Consider the following 11,122-nt stretch of genomic DNA (forward strand, 5'->3'; position numbering starts at 1 on the left):
AAAAGGGGGAAAAAAGAAAAAAAAAGGAAAAAAGAAAAAAGGAAAAAAGAGAAAAAGGAAAAAAGAAAAATAAAAATAAAAAAGAGGAAAAATAAAAGAAAAAATAGAAAAAAAAGCCAAAAAAAAGGAAAAAAAAAAGAAAAAAAAAAAGAAAAAAGGGGAAAAAAAGAAAAAAAAAAGAAAAAAAAGAAAAAAAAAGAAAAAAAAAGGAAAAAAAAGAAAAAAAAAAGGGGGAAAAAAGGGGAAAAAAAGGGGAAAAAAGGCAAAAATCTGCCTTTAATCACAGAAATCCTTCAGTCTAGGCAGGATTTGATCCCGAATTTTTGGGACGGGAGGAAAGGGAGCTCTGCTCCTTTAAGCTCGCAGAAACTCCTTTCAATGCAGGTGGGGTCAGGATTTCCTGGGCTATAAAGTTGCAGCAGAGGCAGCGCTGCAGCTGCTCCGCTCAGCCCTTGCCGGCCTCACCATGGTAAGAACATTCAATCATTCCATTTCCAATTTTTCCCATTTTTCCCCAAAGTTCTCAGCTGAAAATTCCTCTTTTTTTTTTTTTTTTTTCCCTCCCGGGGGTTTTCGTTTCCAGCCGCTTTCGTGGGATTGCTCGGGACCCCCTGGGTGATGGATTCGGGGTTTGCTCCTTATAAGGGAAAAATGAGGGATGTGCTTGGGGTGCTTCTGTGGCCTCTCGGTGCTTTTCCCTGCGGGGTTTGCGGCTCCTGAGCTGGGGATTTTAAAAACTTGGGAAGTTTTTAAAAAATGTAGGATTTTTTATTTTTATTTTTAATTTTATTTTTTTTTTGTGTATGTGTATAGAAGCAGGGGAAAAAAAAAAAAAAAACAAACTTATTTTTCCTCAGCTAAGTTATGAATTAAAATCAAAATTTTTCATCCTGCTGCTGCCTTTTTCCTGAAATTTTAACACTCCCAATGTGCTGCAGCAAGCACAACTTTTAGGGTTTTTTTTTTCTCTTTAGGAATGAGCTGCCATGTTGCCTTTGTCTGCCCTAAACCCTTGGGATTATTTTAAATGGATAAAAATCCTCTTTTTCCATCTTGTTTCTTCATGGGATCCCTGCCCCAAAACGTTTGCAGCTGGGAAACTGGATTAAAAATCAAAGCGGATTAAAAAATAAAAATCTGGAATTCTGATTATTTCTGATTATTTCTGTCTGCTCCAGCTGAAACTTTTTGGGAATGAGGATCCCAACTTTGTTGTAGTGGATGCAAAGGAGCAACTTTGGAAAAAACCTGGTTGCAAATGGGAGAAAACTTCAAAGTGGCTCCCAGGGATTTGGCTTTGAACTTTTCCTTTAGTCTGAGCATTTCTGGTCTGGCCTGGCTGGAAAAGTGTTAAATATTTACATGGAGCTGCCAGGGGAAAATCAGCTGGACAACAATGGCCAGAGTCTGTGAAATCACTTCGGCTGGATGCAAATGTTGGGAAGATCCCAAAAAAAAAAAACCCCAAAAAAACCTTCTGGAATATTTAAGAGGAGGGGAAAACCTCCAATAAAACTCTGCACTTTTTTCCTTCAGCAGCTCCCACAGATTTCAATTTTGTATTTTCAATTTTGTATTTTGCTTTTATATTTTCAATTTTTATTTATTACTTCACTTTTTTCACACTTCACTTTTTTCACACTTCACTTTTTTCACACTTCACTTTTTTCACACTTCACTTTTTTCACACTTCACTTTTTTCACACTTCACTTTTTTCACACTTCACTTTTTTCACACTTCACTTTTTTCACACTTCACTTTTTTCACACTTCACTTTTTTCACACTTCACTTTTTTCACACTTCACTTTTTTCACACTTCACTTTTTTCACACTTTCTCTCATATTTCTTTTTTATTTTTCATTTTCCTTTCCCTTTGTTCGGGTTCCCTGGCCCCGGCTGTGAATTCCCGTGCTCCCCGTGCAGCAGGTGCTGGGATGGGGCTTTGGGAGGAGCAGCTGGGATGGGAACAATCCCAACCACGCTGGGCAGGGCAGGGCAGGCAGCACGGCCACAGGGAGCGGGGACAGCTGGGACACAGGGACGGGATCCCGGCAGGAATGGGATCACCACGGTCCCTGATCCCGGCAGGAATGGGATTGTCCCAATCCCTGATCCCGGCAGGAATGGGATCCCGGCAGGAATGGGATCACCCCAATCCCTGATCCCGGCAGGAATGGGATCACCCCAATCCCTGATCCCGGCAGGAATGGGATCACCCCAATCCCTGATCCCAGCAATCCCTGATCTCGGCAGGAATGGGATCGTCCCAATCCCTGATCCCGGCAGGAATGGGATCACCATGGTCCCTGATCCCGGCAGGAATGGGATCACCATGGTCCCTGATCCCAGTACTTCCTGATCCCAGCAGGAATGGAATCCCAGGCTCTCCTGATCCCATCAGGGATGGGATTGCCCTGGTCCCTGATCCCATCAGGAATGGGATCACCACAATCCCTGATCCCAGCTGGAATGGGATCATCCCAGTCCTTGATCTCAGCAGGAATGGGATCATCACAATCCCTGATCCCAACATGAAAGGGATCCCAGCAATCCCTGATCCCAGCAGCTCCTGATCTCACCAATCCCCTGATCCCAACAGTCCCTGATGCCAGCAGGAATGGGATTCCACCAGCTCCTTATCCCAACAATCCTCGATCCCAGCAACCCTCTGATCCCATCAGTCCTGGATCCCGGCAGCCCCCGATCCCAACAATTCTGGATCCCAGCTGCTCCTGATCCCGACAATCCCTGATTCCAGCAATCCTGGATCCCAGCAATCCCTGATCCCAACAATCTCTAATCCCAGCTGCTCCTTATCCCGACAATCCCGGATCCCAGCAATCCCTGATCCCAGCAATCCCGGATCCCAGCAGCCCGCACACCCTGCAGACCTGGGGCTCTCGTCCCATGCTGGGATTTGGGGGTGCTGGGGCAGCTCTGGGTCGGTGTCCCCGTGTCCCGGGAACGATCCAGCCCTGCCTTGCTCTGCCCTGGCTCCAGTGGCCTCTGGAGTTCCTCGAGGAATGGGAAAATCTTGGCACATCCACGCTTGGAGAACGGGATGGAAAAGTTCCATTGGATATCTCCCTGCCACGAGTGGTTGGTGCCTGGGATGTCCAGCTGGAATCTTCTGGAGACTCCTGGGCGCTTTGGGTGGTTGTGCCCAGGAGATTTGGGATCTGCTGTTCCCAAAGCTGGGTTTACCTGTGGAGACCCAGTTTGGAGATTTGGGCTCTGCTGTTCCCATCAGTCCCCTCTAAGCCAGGCTTACCTATGGAGACCCAGCTTTGGGAGATTTGGGCTCTGCTGTTCCCACCACCTCTGTCTAAGCCAGGTTTACCTGTGGAGATTTGGGATCTGCTGTTCCCACCACCCCTCTCTAAGCCAGGTTTACCTGAGGAGATTTGGGATCTGCTGTTCCCACCAGTCCCCTCTAAGCCAGGTTTACCTGAGGAGATCTGGGATCTGCTGTTCCCACCACCCCTCTCTAAGCCAGGTTTACCTATGGAGACCCAGCTTTGGGAGATTTGGGATCTGCTGTTCCCAGCACCCCTCTCTAAGCCAGGTTTACCTGTGGAGATTTGGGATCTGCTGTTCCCACCACCCCTCTCTAAGCCAGGTTTGCCTGAGGAGATTTGGGATCCGCTGTTCCCACCACCCCTCTCTAAGCCAGGTTGAGCCTGTGTAACTCGGGAGAAAACATAAATTCAGCGTGAGGACATCAGTGAGACCAAGGGCATTAACAAGAGCGACCCCTTTAAGTTTCAAGGTTTGAGTTTTCCCCATTCTCCTGTTAATGCTGTGCCAGTTTGGTGCTGCAGGAGAGAGAGAGAATCTGCATCTGTGGTAGCCCAAGCTCAGAGGTTCCACCCGCGTGTCCTTCCCAGGTGGGATCAGCTCCCTTGGGAAGCAGCCCTGCAGTAGTTGGGTTCTGGCTGGGATGTGGCCCAGGGGGCCGTGCCAGGCTTTGATCCTGGCGTGGTGGCAGCAGCAGGTGCCAATTACCCAGGGCAGTGCCCAGGGAGCCTCCAGGAGACGCCGCCGCCCGGAGTCACAGCCTGCTGGAGATGACCTGGATAAATCCAGACTGGGAGCTGCTCAGGGAGCCCTGCTCTGCCCCGGGGCAATCCCTGCTTTCTCCAGCCTCTGTGACTCCAGCTGGGCTCAGCTTTTCCAAGCTTGGCTTCTCCCTGAGCCCTTTTTTCCAAGCTGCTGCTGCTGATCCATCAGGATGGGAGGGATGGGCAGAGGCTCCCTGAGCTGGTGCTGCTGGGCTGCTTCCCGCCCCAGCATGGAGCCAGCAGCTTTTTCCTTTTTTCCTCTTTTTTCCTCTTTTTTCCTCTTTTTTCCTCTTTTTTCCTCTCTTTTTTCCCCTCTTTTTTCCCCTCTTTTTTCCCCTCTTTTTTCCCCTCTTTTTTCCCCTCTTTTTTCCCCTCTTTTTTCCCCTCTTTTTTCCCCTCTTTTTTCCCCTCTTTTTTCCCCTCTTTTTTCCCCTCTTTTTTCCCCTCTTTTTTCCCCTCTTTTTTCCCCTCTTTTTTCCCCTCTTTTTTCCCCTCTTTTTTCCCCTCTTTTTTCCCCTCTTTTTTCCCCTCTTTTTTCCCCTCTTTTTTCCCCTCTTTTTTCCCCTCTTTTTTCCCCTCTTTTTTCCCCTCTTTTTTCCCCTCTTTTTTCCCCTCTTTTTTCCCCTCTTTTTTCCCCTCTTTTTTCCCCTCTTTTTTCCCCTCTTTTTTCCCCTCTTTTTTCCCCTCTTTTTTCCCCTCTTTTTTCCCCTCTTTTTTCCCCTCTTTTTTCCCCTCTTTTTTCCCCTCTTTTTTCCCCTCTTTTTTCCCCTCTTTTTTCCCCTCTTTTTTCCCCTCTTTTTTCCCCTCTTTTTTCCCCTCTTTTTTCCCCTCTTTTTTCCCCTCTTTTTTCCCCTCTTTTTTCCCCTCTTTTTTCCCCTCTTTTTTCCCCTCTTTTTTCCCCTCTTTTTTCCCCTCTTTTTTCCCCTCTTTTTTCCCCTCTTTTTTCCCCTCTTTTTTCCCCTCTTTTTTCCCCTCTTTTTTTCCCTCTTTTCCTTTCGTGGGCCAGGAGAGCCTTTCCCAGGCATGCTGTGTGCAGCAGATCCCACTTTGATTCCAGGCCCTGTGGTGGGTGGGCACTGCCTGTTTCCCTGATCATCCCCAGCAGGGCTCCGAGGGGAGGTGTGGGGGCTGGAACTCCCAATCCCCATCCACAGGGTGTGTGAAATTCCCCCTTTTCCAGAGGGAGTGCATTTCCATCCACATCCCTCTCCACAGGATGTGTGAAATTTCCCGTTTCCCTTTTCCAGAGGGATACAATTCCATGTTTTCCCTTTTCCAGAGGGATACATTTCCCTGTTTGTTTCCCTTTTCCAGAGGGAGTGCATTTCCATCCACATCCTTGTGTGAAATTCCATGTTTTTCCCTTTTCCAGAGGGATACAATTCCATTTTTCCCTTTTCCAGAGGGATACATTTCCCTGTTGTTTCCCTTTTCCAGAGGGATACAATTCCCTGTTGTTTCCCTTTTCCAGAGGGATATATTTCCATGTTTCCCCTTTTCCAGAGGGATACGTTTCCATGTTTCCCTTTTCCAGAGGGAGTGCAATTCCCTGTTGTTTCCCTTTTCCAGAGGGATACAATTCCCTGTTGTTCCCCTTTTCCAGAGGGATACAATTCCATGTTGTTTCCCTTTTCCAGAGGGATACAATTCCCTGTTGTTTCCCTTTTCCAGAGGGATACAATTCCATGTTTTCCCCTTTTCCAGAGGGATACAATTCCCTGTTGTTTCCCTTTTCCAGAGGGATAAGTTTCCATGTTTCCCCTTTTCCAGAGGGATACAATTCCACGTTGTTTCCCTTTTCCAGAGGGAGTGCATTTCCATCCCCATCCCTGTGTGAAATTCCATGTTTTTCCCTTTTCCAGAGGGATACATTTCCCTGTTTGTTTCCCTTTTCCAGAGGGATATTTCCATCCCCATCCCTGTGTGAAATTCCATGTTTTTCCCTTTTCCAGAGGGATACATTTCCATCCCCATCCCTGTGTGACATTCCATGTTTTTCCCTTTTCCACAGGGATACATTTCCATCCCCATCCCTGTGTGAAATTCCATGTTTTTCCCTTTTCCAGAGGGATACATTTCCATCCCCATCCCTGTGTGAAATTCCATGTTTTTCCCTTTTCCAGAGGGATACAATTCCATGCTTTTCCCTTTTCCAGAGGGAGTGCATTTCCATCCACATCGGGCAGGCCGGGGTGCAGATGGGCAATGCCTGCTGGGAGCTCTATTGCCTGGAGCACGGCATCCAGGCCGATGGGACCATCCCCGGCCCCAAGCAGGTGAAATCCATGGATCCCAGCTCCGAGCAGGTGGATTCCTCCTTCGAGACCTTCTTCTGTGAGACAGCCTCTGGCAAGCACGTGCCCCGGGCCGTGTTCATTGATCTGGAGCCCACTGTCATTGGTAAAAATGGATTTTTTTTCTCTGATCTGTCTTTATCCGTAATTCCCAACCCTTTTTCCATGGGATCCTGATGTTCCCGCTCCTCTGCTCTGGTCAAATGTCCCCAGCCACTGGGAGCAGACAGAATTTACCCTTCCAAAGGGACCAGGAGGGACAAACCCGAGGTTGTCACCGAGCTGTCTTTGTTCCCTCCTTTTGGGACCTTCAGCAGGTGGAAAATGTCCTGGATTTGCCAGCCATGGTGGTCCTGGCTGGAATTCCACCATCCCACGGCCAGATGTGGCACATCTGGTTCTGATGCCACCCGCAAAGTGGGGTGACACACGTGCCACAGGTTTGTGGGACCTGGCTGTCCTGTCTGGCCAACTTCATCTTGGAGCTCTCCTCCAACCTGATGGCTTCCCAAAAATTCCCACTTTTCCAACCTGATGGCTTCCCAAAAATTCCCACTTCTCCTTCCAGCTCCCTCAGGGATCTCTGGGTGTTTGTTTGTGTGGCACCTCAATTTGAGGCGTCTTCCTAGAGAATAATAATTATTTGTTTAGAAAACGAGTCCAAGTCCAACCACGCGCTCCTGCCTTCCAGGCTTCTCCTCCTATCTTTCCACCTGGGCTGTGACTCATTCGTCCCAATTAAAGGGTTTTGCAGGCTTTTGTTTGGGTTCTGCTTAATTTACAGACACCTCATTAAGGTATCAAGTGGAGAGCTTAATGAGTGAGCCAGGAGATTATGGAATGTGTTTTATGTTGGAATGGAGTGGATTTAAAAACCCTCTGGAGTTGGGTCAGGTGGAAATGTCAACACTGGAGGAGTTTTGTCTGTGTCCCCTCCCGCTGGAGAGCAGAGGATGGAGCTGGAGCTTCCAAATTTTTCCTCCAAGCTGCCTGTGGTAAACAATTCCACAAAAACTCCGGAGTTGTGGTCTCCTGGCTCATTAAACCAGATTAATTCAGGATTTGAGGCTGTAGTGTAGGGTGGAGATGGAGTTCTGGTAGGACATTACCTGTGTGACAAGAATATCTCATTTGAGATGTTCTTGTCTCCCCCAGTCCAGAGCTGGTGGGATTTGGGGTGGATCAAAGGAAATTTGGGGATTTTTAATGAGAGATGAAGAGGTAAATAAGGGAATTAGGGGAAAAGTCATGAGAACCACAAAGGAAATCCCACGGGAACGGGGCCAAAAGTGATTCCCAGTCCTTGGCAGGAGGGAAAAATGAATCCTTAAGGAACCCAGAGGGGCTGAGCTGCCCCCTTCCATTACTCCCACAACCCTTCCCTGACCACGCCATGCCCTCCTGCTGGACATTCCACGGATTTTGCTCCACCAGCTTCTCCCAGAACCTTTCTTTGTGCCCTGCTCTGGCTGATTTCTCCCCCTGGTGCAGATGAGATCAGGACGGGGCCCTACCACGGGCTCTTCCACCCGGAGCAGCTCATCAGCGGCAAGGAGGACGCTGCCAACAACTACGCCCGCGGGCACTACACCATCGGCAAGGAGATCATCGACACCGTGCTCAGCCGCATCCGCAAAATGGTGAGGAGAACACCGAGTTCTGGGTTAAAATAACGCCCTTCTGGGTTAAAGTAGTGCCCTTCTGGGTAAAAATAACATAACACCCTTCTGGACAACACCGTGGAGTTTGGGGTAGGAGTCTTGAAATGAAAAAGTCTTAAGTTTAAAAAATAGCTTGAGGTGAGGTCCAAGCGTTGTTGCGGCTGTTGGGATTTGGTTTGGGGCTTGGGAAGGCCACCTGGATTTGTGTGTTTGTCCTAAAAGTAGAGGATTGTTGTGGTAAAACTGGGCTTAAGATGGTCAGTGAGTGCTCTGAGCAGAATTTTGTGCTGTATTACTTGGGATAGTTGTCCCAGTCCTTAAATGGATAAATATCCATTTTTTTGCGATAGTTATCCCAGTTCTTAAATGGATAAATATCTGTTTTGTTGGGATAGTTATCCCAGTTCTTAAATGGATAAATATCTGTTTTGTTGGGATAGTTATCCTAGTCCTTAAATGGATAAATATCCAGTATTCTTGGGATAGTTATCCCAGTTCTTAAAGAAATAAATATCCAGTATTGGGATAGTTATCTCAGTCCTTAAATGGATAAATATCCATTTTTTTTGGGATAGCTTTCTAATCCTTGGGATAAATGTCCAGTATTCCTGGGATAGTTACTCCAGTCCTTAAAGGGATAAATATCCATTTTCTTGGGATATCCCAGTCCTTGCAGGGAAAAAGATCCAATATTCTTGGGATAATTATTCTGGTCCTTACAGGGAAAAATACCTGTTTTCTTGGGATAATTATCCCAGTATTCTTGGGATAGTTATCCCAGTTCTTAAAGAAATAAATCTCCACTTTTGGGATAGTTATCCCAGTCCTTAAATGGATAAATATCCATTTTTTGGGGGGATAGTTATTCCAGTCCTTACAGGCATAAATATAGAATACTCTTGGGATAGTTTTCTAGTCCTTGGGATAAATATCCAATATTCTTAGGATAGTTATCCTGGTCCTTAGAGGGAAAAATATCCATTTTCTTGGGATAGTTATGCCAGTCCTTAAATGGTTAAATATCCTTTTTTTTTTTTGGGATAATTATCTCAGTCCTTAAATGGATAAATATCCATTTTCTTGGGATAATTATCCCAGTCCTTACAGGGAAAAAGATCCAATATTCTTGGGATAATTATCCTGATCCTTACAGAGATAAATTTATATATTCTTGGGATAGTTATTGCAGTCCTGAAAGGGATAAATGTCCAATATTCTTGGCGTTGTTACTCCAGTCTTTACAGGGATAAATATCCAATATTGTTGGAATAGTTATCCCCGTATTCTTGGGATAGTTACCCCAGCCCTGAAAGGGTTAAATATCCAGTGTTTTCAGGATATGTTTTGGGTCCTTGGGTAAATATCTGACGTTCTGCTGCAGGCTGACCAGTGCAGTGGACTCCAAGGCTTCCTGGTCTTCCACAGCTTCGGAGGAGGCACCGGCTCCGGCTTCACCTCGCTCCTCATGGAGCGGCTCTCCGTGGAGTACAGCAAGAAATCCAAGCTGGAGTTCTCGGTGTACCCGGCCCCGCAGGTGTCCACGGCCGTGGTGGAGCCCTACAACTCCATCCTGACCACGCACACCACGCTGGAGCACTCGGACTGCTCCTTCATGGTGGACAACGAGGCCATCTACGACATCTGCCACCGCAACCTGGACATCGAGCGCCCCACCTACACCAACCTCAACCGCCTGATCGGCCAGATCGTCTCCTCGGTCACGGCCTCGCTGCGCTTCAACGGCGCCCTCAACGTGGACCTCATCGAGTTCCAGACCAACCTGGTGCCCTACCCGCGCATCCACTTCCCGCTCACCACCTACGCGCCCATCGTCTCGGCGGAGAAGGCCTACCACGAGCAGCTCTCCGTGCCCGAGATCACCAACGCCTGCTTCGAGTTCTCCAACCAGATGGTCAAGTGCGACCCTCGCCGCGGCAAGTACATGGCGTGCTGCCTGCTCTACCGCGGGGACGTTGTCCCCAAGGATGTCAACGCCGCCATCGCCGCCATCAAGACGCGCCGCTCCATCCAGTTCGTGGACTGGTGCCCCACCGGTTTCAAGGTGGGCATCAACTACCAGCCGCCCACGGTGGTGCCCGGGGGGGACCTGGCCAAGGTGCAGAGGGCTGTGTGCATGCTGAGCAACACCACGGCCATCGCCGAGGCCTGGGCCCGCCTGGACCACAAGTTTGACCTGATGTACGCCAAGCGCGCCTTCGTGCACTGGTACGTGGGGGAGGGCATGGAGGAGGGCGAGTTCTCCGAGGCCAGGGAGGACCTGGCGGCCCTGGAGAAGGATTATGAGGAGGTTGGAAGGGACTCGGCGGACGGGGAGGAGGATGAGGGTGAGGAGGATGAGTACTGACAGACTGCGGCCTGGTCTTGAGCTCGGCTGGAATCCAGACTTGTGTCCCGAGTTCCTGAGGGCCCGGGGGTGCCCGAGGACTGGCCACGTTTGATTTATTAAATGCTTGCATAGAGCTCCTCTCTAGCCTGGGTGTCTTGAGCTTTATCCCACTGCTGTTTATTGGTGAGTGACGCTGAGCCGGGCCTAACTCAGGCCTGACATCCGGCCTAGCCAGGAGATCCCGGTTCCTAACCCGGGAATGTCTCAGCTGCCTGCTTTGGCTGGAATGGCAAACTCTTGCTCTGGCTTTTTCTTGTAAAAGCACTTTGGAATTAGAAATGCACCTGTAAACTTCTATGCAAATGGCTTTTTGTATATTAATAAAGAGGGTTTTTTTTGGCTCAGAATTCCTTGGATTTCCCCCCCAGGGGGTTTTGTGGGGAGGCTCCTGCTCGCAGGTGGCCTGAGGAGAAGAGCAGATGCTGATCGGGGTGTGCTGTGAGAGTCATCATTCCTAATTAGTGTTGTGGGGGAAGTGTCCTATATCCTGTGGGAGTTTCTGTCTGGGGCTGGCTGCTGCTCAGGGAACTCCACGTCTGGGATCAGGGAATCCCTTCTGGGTTGTGGGGAGCAATTTTCATCCTCCTCCCCACCTTTGGTGAAGCTCAAGTGTTGCCTGAGCAAATCCTGGTGGTTTGGGGGAGTGCTGAGAATTTGGGAAATATTCCCAGAGCAGGGAAATCCAGCCAGGAATGG

The 11,122-nt window shown here is 48.6% G+C and overlaps 1 protein-coding gene across 1 annotated transcript; it reads left to right on the forward strand.

Annotated features, from left to right (window-relative positions):
* The first annotated feature begins 423 nt into the window (after positions 1–423).
* TUBAL3 (tubulin alpha like 3) lies at positions 424–10,768 on the forward strand. Its single transcript, XM_063155813.1, has 4 exons — positions 424–469; positions 6,221–6,464; positions 7,850–7,998; positions 9,401–10,768. Exons 1-4 carry the CDS (start codon positions 467–469, stop codon positions 10,382–10,384), a joined length of 1,380 nt encoding a protein of 459 aa, XP_063011883.1. The 5' UTR covers positions 424–466; the 3' UTR covers positions 10,385–10,768.
* Positions 10,769–11,122: the final 354 nt, after the last annotated feature.

This window comes from Melospiza melodia, chromosome 4 (genome assembly GCF_035770615.1).
Source record: "Melospiza melodia melodia isolate bMelMel2 chromosome 4, bMelMel2.pri, whole genome shotgun sequence".
Lineage (NCBI taxonomy): Eukaryota > Metazoa > Chordata > Aves > Passeriformes > Passerellidae > Melospiza > Melospiza melodia.

Bases quoted from the DNA above. Each gene is read 5' to 3' on its own strand.
- TUBAL3 (XM_063155813.1), top strand. The intron at 6,465-7,849 runs GTAAAAATGGAT...CCCCTGGTGCAG, and splicing joins TCTGGAGCCCACTGTCATTG to ATGAGATCAGGACGGGGCCC. The intron at 7,999-9,400 runs GTGAGGAGAACA...GTTCTGCTGCAG, and splicing joins TCAGCCGCATCCGCAAAATG to GCTGACCAGTGCAGTGGACT.